This window comes from Mytilus galloprovincialis, chromosome 1 (assembly GCF_965363235.1).
Source record: "Mytilus galloprovincialis chromosome 1, xbMytGall1.hap1.1, whole genome shotgun sequence".
NCBI lineage: Eukaryota > Metazoa > Mollusca > Bivalvia > Mytilida > Mytilidae > Mytilus > Mytilus galloprovincialis.
Genome location: NC_134838.1, coordinates 102,820,967 through 102,836,899, shown reverse-complemented (window position 1 = coordinate 102,836,899; position 15,933 = coordinate 102,820,967). Strand labels below are relative to the sequence as shown.

Here is a 15,933-nt window from a genome sequence, read left to right as displayed (position 1 = left end):
AGTTAAGTCGGCCTCATATCTTGACTTACATCTAGAAATTGACAATGAGGGTCGGTTGAAAACAAAACTTTACGACAAAAGAGATGATTTCAGCTTTCCAATTGTGAACTGTCCATTTCTAAGTAGCAACATTCCATCAGCACCTGCATACGGGGTATATATCTCCCAATTGATACGATATTCCCGTGATTGCATTTCCTATCATGATTTTCAGGAAGCTACTAAACCAAGAGTTCCAAATGATAAAGTTGAAATCATCCCTTCGTAAATTTTATGGACGCCATCACGAGTTGGTTGACCGTTATGGAAAACCGTTTCACAAATGATATCGGATATGTTCCTTACGTCGTAACTACAATCCCCTTCCCTTTCATGAATATGACCTACCGAATTAGACTATTTACCGGATTTGTTATCACATAAACAACACGACGGGTGCCGCATGTGGAGCAGGATCTGGTTACCCTTCCGGAGCACCTGAGATCACCCCTAGTTTTTTGGTGGGGTTCGTGTTGTTTATCTTTTAGTTTTCTATGTTGTGTTGTTGTGCTGTTGTTTGTTTGTCTTTTTCATTTTTAGCCATGACGTTGTCAGTTTGTTTTAGATTTATGAGTTTGACTGTCCCTTTGGTATCTTTCGTCCCTCTTTTATACTCAAATCATACAACGCTATTTTTGTAAGGGATTGCAAATAAGTATAGATATAAAAAAAATATTTTATTTTCTTTATCTTCGTTGGTAAAATGGGTTTATCCGAAGGCAACATTCGAAACATGAATGTTTTGTCCTGAAAGAAAATCAAAAGAAAGATTAAGTCAAAATTTCAGCAGCATCTACTTTATCGTGTTCAAGAGACAAGTAACCGAAATCGGAATATTTTTTTTCTCATTTTATAGTGGGTAGTGTTTGGTCATATCCCAATATACCATGCTAATCCTAAGATTTTAAAACACTCAAGAGTATGTTCTCTGATTTTAAAAACTAATCAAGCCATGATGTTTACAAGGAATTTCGACTTATTGCACTAGATGATCGCACACTTGGTTCAAACATAAACCATTTTCATAAATATGAAAAAGTAAAATCACAAAAATACTGAACTCCGAGGAAATTTTTTTTGAATACCCTATTGAAAATACCAAGCAACAAAACAAATCAGTATATATGGAAATTAATAAAAAAAAAAAAAAACAAACAAACAAACAAACAAACAAACAAAAATTAAGCTGATAAATTTTACTTGAGTTGTTCAGTCTTTAAGAAAATGTATCAGATACTTATTTAACTTTTGTTCTAACATCTTTCCATGCATGTATGTCCTTTCCAGGATGATAAAGAATGATCGATGTACATATTGGAAACACTTCTAATCGAACTAAAAGATATCCAATTCAAATTAAGACTTATTTCATATATGAATTTACCTGTTCCTTGTAAATGAATTGTTGCAGTTCGTGCTTGAGTAAAGCTAACATTTTCTGTGTGAATCGTTTTTCCGTTTTGTTTAAGTATCAACTGATGTTCACCATAGAAAACTCTAGTATCCACTCTATGATTAGAACCATGAAAATTGTGACTCTCGTTTGTTCTAAATCTTTGATGGAATAATTCTATCCATTTTCTTCCTGCAGCGTTTGGCTATAAAATAATATATAATCAGATCATTAGAATCGCCAAGGGTAAGGTGAACATAATATATACTGTATCCAGTATGTAAGATGATGTTACGAGTAAAACAGATGGTTAACAGTTAGACTTTGTGAGTTTTATTTTTGTAATATCCTAAAGGACATTCTTTTATTAGTTTCAATCTGAATGTGTAAACAGAGCTTACTATTCGGTATAAAGCTGTTGTCGTAAATTATGAAACTATGTTTGCACATGGACAGGCAGAGAATTATCAATCAGAAATCTTTGCGACTATTTGTCGTAACAAAAACAGTGTATCATATATTCATTACTATATGCTTTTTCCATAGATTATTCTATTCGGTCTTTAAAAGTTTTAAAATCATTTTTATTTCGATCTGCAATTTTCAATGAAACTGTTTATCCCGAACTGATTTTAATGTGAAATCTTTCATGTATGTTATCTTATCAGTAAACAAGCTCATACATGATTACATGTCAATGGTTTTTTTTTCAAATGATAAACAAACAATAAACAAAAAATCAAGAAAAAAATATTATAGTCCAACGCTTAAAGATTTAGAAATCAACAGAGAAGTACAATTTTGATACATCCTTAAAACAAAATAATACATAGTTAAGTTAAACATATATGCTTTGGTAAAACAAACTAAAACAAACGCCGCCACATTCTGTTTGTTCCTCCACCAAGTTAGGAGCCTATAATTCAGCGATTGTCGTTTGTTACTGCATGGTTGTCATCTGTTGCTGTATATCATATGTGTTGTTCGTTCATAAATTTGTACACAAATCAGGCTGTTAGTTTGAATTGTGTTGCATCTTCTAATTTCTCATTTTGACGACCGGTCATACTGTACAAAACTCTATTGTATATACAACTGGTGTTTTGGGATTTCGTGGTAGCTTACAAGAGTGAAGTGCAATCGAAAGCCTTGTTTACTTTCAAAATTGGTCCAAATGCTTCAATAGTTATATTTGGTAAAAATCCAACAAGCACACAGTAGTTTGGAGTGTGTGCAATAACTGGACTGTTTGGACTCAGAATCGTGTGTTAGGATTAATACAACTCAAATGGATAAATGCTAATCGGCTTTTTCGTTATAAATTGGACAGAGTTTTATAATCTGGGAAAAAGATATGACCCTATCCCATAATATTTTCGAAAGAATATTCAACGGTAAGTAATCATCAATCAAATATCATGCATATACAGCATTATAGACAATAGATAACTAGGAGTTCAAAAGTTTTCGTGTTTTATAGAGTTAAATACTATAGACTGTATGACTGAAACTCCTGCTTGTGAGACAATTCATACAAGCTGGACGATTATACTAGTATGTTCTGGATACAAGTACTATCTAAAAGTATACTTACAGTCACGTTACTTCCGGTTGCTAGAGAAAGTTGTTTGTCATATATTGCATTTTCCCAAAATCCCCATAGTAAGACGCCGTCTATTGCTGGATGACTGAAAAACATTGTCATTACATTGTCTAATGCGGTTGCCTTATTGTTTTCATTAGGATCTTTGAATGTTAGTTCAGTAATCCATATTGGTAATCCAGCCTCTGCAACTTTATCCAGTCTATACTGAAATATAATGAAAATCTCAAACGCTTTTTTTCATCGTATATGCTCTCCAACGGTTTATTACTAACAACAAAAAGAAAACTAAAAACCAATTCTTCAGAGAACAATTAAAGGTCTTTCCACCTCGATAATAAGAATGAAATTTAAAAAACGATGTTAGAAAATGTCACTCCTTGTTGATGTAATTTGGTACCTCAAATCGATATAAAAAAATATGATTAATAGGTATATGCAGAAGACTTAATTGTTTTATAATGAACAAGAAAGAATTTTTAGCAAAGGTCAAAATCAAGAACGTCAAATTGACCTTTGACCTTGACCTCAATTTCAAGGTCATTGGTCAGTGATCTCAAATCAAAAGACCCCAGGTCAATCACTTGTATGGTTGTGGAGAAATACTGATTTCAAATACAAAAGGGGAGAAAACTCCTATAAGGGTTGACCCAAACACTTCGACTTAAATGGGGTGAAGTTGAGCCTTACCGAAAACAACTGTTTGGGAAACACATCATATCATTAAATGTTACAGTTTCTTTTGAATATAGATAACAAGAAAAATTCAAAATTTAGAATATGACCTTGACCTTCAACCTTGAACTCAATTTCAAGGTCATAGGTCAGTGAACACAAATCGAAAGACCCGAGGTCAATCACTTGTGTGGTTGTGGAGAAATACTGATTTTGAATACATAAGGGGAGAAAACTCCTATAAGGGTTAACAAAAACACTCCGACTTAAATATGTTTAAGTCGTGCCTTATTGTAATCAGTTATTTGGCAAACACTTCATATCATTAACTGTTACAGTTTTTTTTTAATAACGATAAACGGCAAAATTCAAAATTTAGAACATGACCTTGACCTTTGACCTTGACCTCAATTTTCTTCAAATGGACTAAGGACTTCATATCAAAAGACTGTAGGCCTCTACGATTTATAACGTATGAATTTATCCAACATATCGCCTATCTTAAATTTTCAAAGGGGAATAACTCCCATAAGATGTCTTCCGATCACTCCAGTCAAATAAAACTAAATCATTCTTAAGAGAAGACGAACAATTTGGTGAAAACAGTTTGTTAAAATATTTTACGGTTTAAGAGATATAGCGATAACAAGAAAAAGGGAACGCGGAGAGATAACTCCTAAAAGAATTAGTGTTCGGTCAGACAGGGTGAGTTTAGAAACCCCCATTACTGTACAACATCATTGGCAAAAATTGTATTCTATGTGTTGTAAAACAAAAAAGCCACTCAGACGGCAGAAGAAAAAAAAGTGGAAAGACCTAAAAACAGATTGAGTATTGTCATGTCAGTATCAATATCTCCCTTTGATTCTGTTTGAAGGCTTAGCTTTTTATTTGGTATTATTTGTTTTATCACCTCTACAATTATAAATCAGGTTTTGGATTTTTAAATTATATTTTGACCTCGAGCTTAAACATAGAAATTGGTTATGAACCGTGGAAAAAGTATAACTAACTTTTAAATCAATTATAGAAAGTTAAAAGTAGATTCACATTAATACTGAACTCCGAAGAAAATTCAAAACAGAAAGTCCATAATCAAATGGCAAAATCAAAAGCTCAAACACATCAAACTAATTGATAACAACTGTCATATTCCTAACTTAGTTAATTCAAAACGTTCCAATTAAAACTTTTACATAAAATAAGTCTTCTTCTTGAAAAATACACACTTGAAGACACTAATGTATGTTCCAGTTCTTAGAGATAGAAACTTCAGAACATGTTTATTTTAAGGCACTGAAATACATCAATTGTGGAGAGAATTTTCGTATTAGTGATATTTAGTTTTTGGAGAATGAAAACTTGAAATTAATTGAATCAAATAAATATCGAAATCTGATAACTTGTTTCTAAGTTGTATTCGACATGGAAAGTATAACATTCGCTTTGCAAAATTCACAGAATCTGAGAGATTGCGTATATGTTTTTATGATTTTCTTAAATTTTTATAAAACACGTTTGAATATTGTTATATATATAATCTCGTATTAGCATGATTACAATATAACATATTTCATTTCTTAGCTCATATTTGAGATAATATGTGGATCGCTCACTTGAAATTAAAATTTGGGATTAGGTTTTTTCTACAATGAAATGAAAAAACAGCGTTTGGTTCAGTTCCGCTTATTTTTGCCAAAATTAAGGGCTTCTAACTGAGGTCAATTTGTGTTGTTCTGACACATTTAGTCTTATCTCCCTTCGTGTCATCCGCCTCAAATTTTCTACTAACCATATAACAAAGGGATTTTGTCAATTTTTTAATAACACATACATATTATCCAATTCCAAATATTTTGCTATATTTTCTTTATATAGTTTACCTTTAAAACATCCAAGTTGATGTTGCTTGAACCAAAATGCCCTTGTATGCCCATTCCAGAAATAGGTACTCCACTGTCTTTATATCTTTTACCAAGACTTTTGAAAGGCTTAAATATGTAAATTTACTTTTAATTTATTAAAGTTTATCATCAACTAGAATTCATTCGAAATTTCATAGTTATACCATTTTCCTGATTGTTCATATGATATCATGATGCAGTATTATGAATTATATGTCTTTGCTTTAATTATAAGTATAAAATGCTCAATGCAGCTATTTCGCCGTCATGCATACTAGCATTACTTTATTACGCTAGTATCATTTGAGTTGGAATTTATTTAGCACATAATTCACACCCTCCCCGAGTAGTTTAGATATATCGTAAATCAATTATGTTGGACATTAACTTATAAGCTACTGAAAAGTAATGTAAGAGAGAGAGCTTTGTAATCATCATCAACTCATCAGAAAATGTTTTTAATTAATTCCTTCGTATTAATAGCCAAAAGGATTCTTTTTTTTCTTTTTTTTTTATATAATAATTGTTTGGTCAACTTCTGTTCTTACTTTGATTGACAGTTTCTTTTTTGTTATGATAAATATATAAACTCTATACCTAGTTTCTTTAAATTGGATATGGACAAATTAAAGTTATTGGGAAGTAGTTTTCCGCTTTTTTCCTTGTAAAGAAATTTTAACAAACCGTTGTTGAATAGCTGGACGTTATCACATTATACTCATTCAGGAATAACTTATTATTTGGTTCTAAGGCATGTATCCAGTCAAACATCTTCTGTGTGATATGTGGATCGTGTGTCAAATCCTCAAACGGATGGGCATGAAGATTTTCATTGTTGACATCCCAGTGTTCCAGTCTAAAAGTACAATAAAAAATAACCAATGATGAGATTGTTTCATACAGCGCGTGTAAACTAAAGTTTTTGAACTACCTTAAGCATGTTAAGATTTGAATAAATAGATACTATCATTAAAACATCATGAGAATTTGGTGATCAGCTGAAATCGGACATTTGAAACTGAGTTAAGATTGAGCTTCTTGGTGAGAAAGTTGACATTGTGCAATACGATAACGTGTAGTTTAATAATTTCCAGTTTTTGTTTTTTCCCTAAATCGATTTCATAAAGCTAATACCGTTATGCATATCTCTTATGATTTTTATGGTACATACTTTTTGGTATATTTCGCTTTTCTGTTAAAAAGGGCAGATTGAAATTTTAAAATACATCAACCCTTCCATGTCCTTATGTATCTGTCCAAAAGTAGAAACCTCGTAAAATGATAACTTTAAACATTTCTTAATCCGTGATTATTTTTTCCAGAAATTAGTTTCTCATGTAAGAACACACATCTATTTTTAAAATCATAATGTTTTCCTCTAAAAACAAGAAACGGATGTTTAACAACAGAAAAAGGTCTTTACAATTTTTAATCCCTAAATGTTCGCAAGCCTAGCAAAGTTTTGAATAAATACAATGTAGACTATCAAAGAGGTCCCATGAAAACCATATATCTATAATAGGAAAATTATCAAGAAAAAAACAAACGACAACCAATGACGAGGTGAATGACTTAGAACAGACACATAGGTATGTGGTGGTGTTAATAAATAGGCGATAGTAGAACATCGACGATTCTAATCGTACAGTTATCACATGCTGCTGTGTGTATGGTACTGTAGGTAAATAAAATACCACTTGCTGTGCTACCAACCAAGCGGATGTGTAACTCGTGAGACCGGAGGGGGTGCCAACGAAACTCTTTTTTCCATATGTTAAATCAAGAAATATAAGACATGTAGTTGCATGAAAACATAAACACAGACGGACCTAAGCCAAAAACATAAAAATCAACAATCAACTTTGCATGAGAGGGTTGCAAATGTGCGATATTAACAATGATGCTTTTATAAGTAGTGATAAAGTATTACAATTATCCATAATTATCTTTTTATATCATAAGATTTGATTAGGTGCCATGATATGATCTGATTAGAGTAACATTTAAAATGCCGCCAGATACAGTTCAAGAAGATGTGAATAAATATGTATTTTAATGTCAGACACTTACGTTCCTTTAGAATGAGATACCATATCATTTACCCTCTTGTGCATCAGTTGTAACGTCTGTGATGAGGACATACCTTTCAACCATTCAGGTATATGGTTCGGGTCATCCCAAAACATATTATGGCCACGTACCTTTATACTTTAATGGAAATAAGTATTAATAAGATTCAAACAAACTTAATGGAACTCAAAAAGATTTTTTGACGGAATAAAACGTTGAATGTGTTTCAATAAACTCATTTAAATCCCCTTCATTTATACAAGAAATAGAGTAACACATTTTCAACTTTACGCATTAACCATCTGTATGCTGCAAATTGATATAAAAGTAAATGGTCAAGTGCACGGTAAAATTCAAAAATATTTCAATTTGTTGATAGTGTCTTGTATAAAACCAGCGTCATATTTGAGTAAAGGAATATTTTTTTTTTTATTCATCCGTTAGAAAACCTAGAATGGGGTTTTATTAATTTAGAAAATACTAGCAATCCTGTGAATTTTGAATGTTAACTTCAATTGCGGTACCAATATAGTTAAATAGGAGAAAAACAGCATAATTCTCTTCAATTGTTTTAGTATGTTGTCATCCTTATTATATTCACATAATTACCCATGAGCTCTCAATTTTTTGACGGCGTCCATTCCTTTATTATAGTTTATATGACCCTGGAACAGAGGTGTATGACACAATTCTAGGTAGAACTTTTTTTTTACAAAATTCAAATAAGAGCGTTGTAAAGAAATTGACTACCTTTTAGAAATTGTTCGTGTATTAAATATTATTGTCCAAAAACATTGACAATAGGATCAGACACAATATTAGTCTTCACCATTTCATACAAATAATAAATAACTGAACTAAATAAAATACATAATAATATCATCATACACAATATTAATATGGAGACATGAATTAAAAATTAATGCCTGTACTTAATTAAGGCATACTTAAAATGAGATACCTCAATCTTCAGAGAATACACCTTTTAACAAATAAGTGGTAACATCTGATTGATTAAGATTCTTGTTCTAGTAAATTATTCAGTATGGTAAAATAAAAAGTTTAAATGGGATGATTAAAGGTGCTCTGTTTATGTCCCATCTGAGTATTTGTCTTAAGTAAATATGGAAGTTTCAAGAGAGAGGCTGTTTTTTTCATATCCTATTTGAATACAAATATAAAGTAAAATCACAAAAAACAGTGAACTCGAGGAACATTCAAAACGGAAAGTGCTTCATCAAATGGCAAAACCAATAGCTCAAACACATCAAACGAATGGATAACAACTGAAATATTCCTGACTTAGTACAGGCATTTTCTTATGTAGAAAATGGTGAATGAACCTGGTTTTATAGCTAGCTAAACCTCTCACTTGACAGTCTCAACAAATCCCATTATATTGATAACGATGTGTGAACAAAACAAACAGACATATGTGATAATGTTGAAAACGAACGTAAGCGTAAGACAGAAAGATAGTAAGCTTACAGTTAATGATATTTATCTTAAAGGCTTTACTTAACCTGGTGATAATAAATGGTTATCCATCGAAAAATATATACACAATTTTAGATGGACCCGCAAAATAATTAATACATATAATACCTTCGTCCATTCCATAAGTTTCCACTTCAATGCGTTTTCTGGTACTCCCCACTCAAAGTTATCATAAATGAACTGCTGATAAGCAGTATGTGAACTGTCTGTTACATATGGAGCATTAAAGGCTGTTCCAAAAGCGAATTTACTTTTTGTCTGCTTAATCTGTAGAAGAAATATTTGAAGCAATGGTGTTTGCAAATATTGTGGCATTTCAAGAGTATTACTTTAAATCTGAAATGAACATTGCAACATTTAGATGACCTGACTTCAATTATTATCATATTCATACCACTACATTACAGACATGTTATACATTCAACTGCAATTCGTTTGTTAGCCTTGTTTTAATAAAAATTTGTTATTCATCCGGCCATAGTGATAACTGGTTAAATGTTTGTTTGTTTGTTGTTGTTGTTGTTTGACCTTGGTCCAAGTAGATTTATATTTTGATTTTGTTTTATAAACTTTTCTGGTAGAAACTGTTAATGATTAAATCTTAACATTTAAACATTATACTTTTACGTGGAATTCAGATGTGATATTGTTGAAAATGTGTTTAATTCAAGTTAATCTTTACCTGAACTGAAAGCCCGCTTGTATCTAAATTACTCGCTGCATCAAGCCTACAACAGTTGAAATTAAGAGGTGGTTCTTTCATATAATACATGTCAATGCTTGGGTCATTTAAAAGATTTTTTACTGTTTCAAAGCGATATGACGCATGTGTTGTTAAATCTGTTGGTCACATGTCTGTCCTAATTATAAATGACCAGTTATTCCGTTTCTATTAGGAATTATTATCATTGAGTGAAAAATCCCCAATATAATATTGAATGGTTTAACATTTCAAGACAAACACACCTTATGTTTTTTTAAATGAACTTAATACCTACAATTACAGTGATCTTATAAAAGCATGTATATAAAAAGTAGTTTAGATATAAGTTCTTAGAGAAAAATAGAATGTTAACTTGAATGCTTTATAAATGAGCACATATGATACAAATATTAGAATGAAATTAAATTTTTATGTCAATACTGAACAAGCTCAACTTACTTAATAGTGAGAGGCCCTTTTCTTATACTGTCTATCCGTGCGTTAGCATGTGACCGCCACTGAGCGTCGTGAGGTATTTGTTCACAGCTGGCATAATCAACAATATAATTTACCGATGGGTCCTCCACCTGTACATACACCCTTGCCTGGTTAACTCCTTCCATACGAATATTTGAAAAGACAATACAAAATCTTTATTAGGTTTCGGGATTTGTAGATGCGATCTTAGCGATGATGAACATACCAGACATCGTTGAAGCATAATGGTGTGTATACTTTTGGACGACATTTTACCTACTAGATTTTAAAGTTATTTATTTGTTATCTTATTTTAATGATTTGCGATTTTGTAAATTGTTTATATGAAAATTCCATTGTATTTACGAAAGGGGTGGTTGAAAATAATAACCACAAAAATCCGTATAGTAATAACTCTTTGTTCATAACGTTCAGCTCAGCATGTCTATATTATGGATTCAAACTAAGAAACACTACTCTTATTCATAATTTTCAGATAGCGGTGTCATTATGATGTTACTACTAGTATGGGCTCAATTAATATATCAATTTTGGTTTTGGTTTTCTTCGACCAAATGTTTTTAGCGATAATGAGTACTTAGTATCTTGAAATTTTCCATATGTTGTCATTGGACAAGGCATTAAAGGGCCACCTTATTGGTCCCTTGAATAATCAAATTAAAAGACACAGTCAGTTATATATCTGTGGTCCTATTATTTTTGAATTTGTTTAATTTTTGGCTTAATGGCTTCAAACTTTTTAAGTTATTGAAAAACTGCAAATAAAACCAAAAAGGGTTGAAGTTTTGAACTTGTCAAATATATTTAGAATTGAGGTAATACCTTCTTATATAAACCTGTGGGTAATACTCAATCTTCCTTTAATTTAGGCGTAATATTTTAGCCTGTCTATGTCAAATCTGACTTTATAGTGACACAATAACTTACATTTGACTATATATTGGTCTCATTTTGAGATGTCCAGAGGATATCAATGAATTTAACACAATTTGAAAAGATTGAAGATACTTTTAAATAATTTTAGATTATTCTTCTATCATAAACGCTTATTGCCTTTTAAAAGGGAATATGAAATATACATTAGAAACCTAGATATGTTTTTAGCTCACGACTACTCATTTTCAAAAGATTTGATAAACAGCTGCGCCATGAGCGCATGATACGCCCGACGTCTTGTATGGAAGTTTTATGCAATAATTATAAATAGTTTCTAAGAAAGTTTTAAGAAATAACCATTTATTGTTTTTGAGACACTGCGGGACATGTGAAAGCCCCACCCCACCCCACCCCCCCCCCCCCCCCACCCCACCCTGGTTTATTTTACAAACTAAATATCACTAAAATAAAATTTTGAATCAAACCAAAAAGTATACAGATCTTTAGATTAATATAACAAAGAAGTGTGTACAGTTTCAAGCAATAATCATAAATTGTTTTTGAGATACGGCGCGACATGTAAAAAAAAACCTCCCCTTTTTTTACAAAATACAAAAATGAAATTTTGAGTCATCCCCAAAAAGTATACAGATCTTAAGATTAATATAACAAAAAAGTGTGTAAAATTTTAAGCAATAATCATAAATCGTTTTTGAGATACGGCACGACATGTAAAAAAACCCTCCCCCTTTTTAACAAAATACTCAAAAACTCAAAAATGACATTTTGAATCATCACGAAAAAGTATACAGATATTAAGATTAATATAACTAAGAAGTGTGTAAAGTTTTAAGCAATAATCAAGAATCATTTTTGAGATACAGTGAGACATGTGGAAAAAAAACACCCCTGTTTTAGTTACAAAGTGCCGTAACTCAAAAAGCTTAAATCTTATTTTCACCAAAAAGTATACAGATCATTTGACCATCAAATTAATTTTGTTTACATACTGGTTTCCAGTTATGCTCTCTGTGTTCCATTTCACAGAGACATAACTTAGGAATGTTACCAGTAAATATACATGTGCATATTGTTTACATTAGATAAGTCGTTCACAAGTTACGGTGCGACATGTTTACGCCGGACAGACAGATGGATGGACAGACAGACAGACAGACAGACGGACGGACGGACACCGGACATTTGTATACCATAATACCTCCCGTCAAAATTTTTGACGGGCGTATAAAAACGAACACTAGCTCAAGACTCCAGTAGAAAATATCTACTATTTTTTCATTGCGTTACTGTATAGCTCTGTCGAAATCCCTTCATCTCAAAGATAACGAAAGTTAGCTTATATTAAGTGACACTTGTTAAATAACTTTTTACTTACTGTGTTCACTTTTTACAGTGCGGAAGCGGTGTGTTTGCATAGAATATTAAAATTCTTAACTTTTATATGTCTTTGACGTCTCCAATAAAAATTATTGAATCCGTTTATCAGATAAAGATTAAGATGAAGAATAAGATATTAATTGAACAACTCCAAGAATTACTTATCTCAATAGTTACATATAAAAGGAACAAAAATTACAAAGAAATGTTCTCGAGTAGAGAGGTGTAAAGTATTGTTTTACCTGAGGGTATGTGAAAATCTCCACCAATTTCTTCAAAGTTTAAGTTTGCCTCGTGAAACTTGTCATTGCACAAACCCAGGTAGTGGTGACCTGCAGTGGATTTATTCAAATTATCATAAAAAAAAAAAAACCAAGATGGTTAAACTTGTACAAATAACTAGTCTTAGGCATTTTCAGAATCATCAACATAAGTTTTTGACATAATGCATCCGTAGTATAAAAATATATATATACTTACTTTCCCATTAAGCAGTATTTATATTCATGATATATCATAGATTTAACAGCTTACAGCACTTAAACAATGTAATATAAAGAAGGAAAAGGGGAAAGTCAATATTGAGATTACACAAGTTGTCTGTGAAATGTTATGATCTTTAACTCCAATCATAATTCAAAAACTTATGGAAACAGGTTTAAGTAAAACAAAACAGAGGTAAAAACTGTACACATGAATGATAACATAGATCCCTCGGTTTCTAAATAAGGGAAATGAAAACATATTAACATTGTTTAGTAATCGCTAAGACAGATTATGTGAGATAAAAAACCTAATTTAAATATCATTTTCCTAGTAAACAATAATCTAACTGGTTTCACATTGCTTTAACTAAACTATCAATCTCGAGACCTAAAAAATCGCACTGACAAACATGCGTGGGTTTATGAGATACCAAGGGGTCAAAACCTTAGGAAGAAGAAAAGAGGACAAAATCATTGAAAACTACGACAAGACACAAAACACGACACAGAAATTTGAACCCCCACCAAAAAGAGGGGTAACCTAAATTAAGTAAGCATTTCCGTTACCACTATTTGCGACCGTCTTGTTGCTCATGGCAGTAAACATTCAGTGGAATCACAAATGAGGATGGGAACTGGGGTGTGGCTACGACAAATGAAACATAGCAATTGTCAAATGTGATTCCGATATTCCATAATGGTTATCCATATCATGAAAGTGCTCGCCAATCTTTCAAAAGAACTATTTCCCCTAAATTATCCTTGTTCAAATAACTTCCTTGTAAGTCGCTATCCTACATACAGGCAGTCTTGTTAGGAAAAGCTACCGCTGGATTATCGCATCAACTACGAGGTAAATAATCCATATTATTTCACAATCAAGGTGCGCATTAAAGGGCAGATCTTAATTACAATGCAATAAAAAAAAAGGGCAACAAAATTATACCGCTGATCAAAATTTACAAATCGATTGAGAGAAAACTAATCTGTGTTACAAACTAAAACTAAGGGGAAATATTGACTTTAAGGGGAAAACAATGGAACGTATAAGTAATTTGTAAAGTATTTAATAAAAATCTCTCTCTCTTTCTCTCTCTCTCTCTCTCTCTGTCTCTCGTCCAATCAGCATTAGCTATTTTCTTTGAAGAAAACTTGTAGCATGTATTGCTGAACCATGGAACTGATTTTTGTGGGTCAAAGACTTTACCTATAAACTATTAACTGTCTTGAACCATTGTAAAATAAATATTTACCATTTTTTTGATAATCGATATCTAGGTTAACGTGAGCATACGACTTCCCGCTTCCAAGGTTAAGAAGCTTAATATAGATACTACACTTGTAATAATGACCGCCTGTAACAGAGAACGTCTGTGCTATTCCAGCCCAGTTGTGATGTCTGAAATACATTTTTTTTTAAACACTGCATTAGTTGTAGTAAATAAGTTTGGATTTGTACAGAATAATAATTCTGGTTCTTTTTGTTACTTAAAGGCATTAAATCAATTTTAAAAACATACTTGTGCAGGTCAGGTGACAAAATTTCAAAAATTAGATTATCAACACTTAAATTCTTATTCTAATGCATCATTGTTCATTTTGTTTTACTTACGTCATCGTTTTTCATGGCATTAATTCACAATTGATACTATGAAAAATATGCGCAAGCAAAGACGACACAATATATGATTTGTCATTGTTGTCTGTCAGTTTCAAAAAATATAACAATAATATTGAATGTTAAGCTCCGACGTCATCAATTTGTGAATTGATGGTCACAAATTCCGATAACTGTCTCTGCTTACGCGTCGCCAGTAAACTTAATAATTTGCGACCATCAAACCACCAATTGATGCCGTCGGAGCTTGAAATACAATACAGTTATCTCCTAAATGAAAGTTCTTTCCAAATCAAAATAAGACAATCTTCCAAAGTAAAAAACAAAAACAATTCAAATTCAAACAGCTTTCAGTGTAACATCTTAGATTTAACGTTCGAACATGACTATGATGGACACGATTCAACCCACCTGCCACTAACTTCTACACTATGTTGTCCATGATAATGATTGCTTCCTTGAATAATTTTTGCACTGCAATCCTGGCAATCCCATGGAGATAAATTTCCGTTTTCAAAGTCACCATTCCCTAGCAAATTTGCAGCATTTGAATTGCAGATGAAAATAAATAACGCAATCACAGGCAGTAACATACTGTCGTACTTCTATTGTGACCGATATCAGTTATATAACGACAAAGGTTCACTTATATACTAGCTTACCTTCAAAGATAATATCGGGAAATGAACATACGTTCCAATAATATACAATTTACAGAAGAGCTGGTTATTACTTCAGATAATTATAATGTCCCGAAAATCTCAAAATAAGGAATTGCGCATTCATATTTTACTTTAAACCGAATATTATGCAACGGTGTTTTTAAAACGCAGTTAATTAATGGGGATAAACTATAATACATACTTTAAATACTGAGAAGTGAAAGTGCATGTTAAAAAAAATGTACATTGTCTCTATTGAATAACGAGTTAAGCTGGTGATAATTCCATGGACACTTACATCTATATTGGAGTGGGAATATGTCAATTGCCTGAAGTAGTTTGGCCATTAAACTTTCAATACAATCATCTAAAATTTAAACTTTCAATCTTTCCTTGCTATTTTGATAACTTTAAGACCTCAAACGATATTCATGAAAATAAGATTTAGCCATAAGAGAAGCTGTTTACAAAGACAAAAGAGGCATCATGCATTTTATTTCGTTCAAGATTAG

At 31.8% G+C, this 15,933-nt stretch overlaps 1 protein-coding gene across 1 annotated transcript; it reads right to left on the bottom strand.

The window, feature by feature from the left end:
• Positions 1-703: 703 nt before the first annotated feature.
• Positions 704-15,387, bottom strand: LOC143047889 (anti-sigma-I factor RsgI6-like). Its single transcript, XM_076221216.1, has 13 exons — positions 15,171-15,387; positions 14,395-14,540; positions 12,899-12,988; positions 10,344-10,500; positions 9,864-9,909; positions 9,290-9,448; positions 8,294-8,349; positions 7,685-7,822; positions 6,299-6,470; positions 5,594-5,701; positions 3,027-3,242; positions 1,424-1,637; positions 704-786 (listed from the first exon to the last, which is right to left on the bottom strand). Exons 1-13 carry the CDS (start codon positions 15,350-15,352, stop codon positions 749-751), a joined length of 1,722 nt encoding a protein of 573 aa, XP_076077331.1. The 5' UTR covers positions 15,353-15,387; the 3' UTR covers positions 704-748.
• Between the last annotated feature and the right edge of the window lie 546 nt (positions 15,388-15,933).

Excerpts from the sequence above, each read along its gene's own strand:
- LOC143047889 (XM_076221216.1), bottom strand. The coding sequence starts at position 15,352 with ATGTTACTGCCTGTGATTGCGTTATTTATTTTCATCTGCAATTCAAAT. Across the intron at positions 14,541-15,170 it reads AGTGTAGAAGTTAGTGGCAG|ACATCACAACTGGGCTGGAA; the intron begins GTGGGTTGAATC and ends AATGTATTTCAG. Across the intron at positions 9,910-10,343 it reads AAAGGGCCTCTCACTATTAA|GCTTGATGCAGCGAGTAATT; the intron begins GTAAGTTGAGCT and ends CAACTGTTGTAG.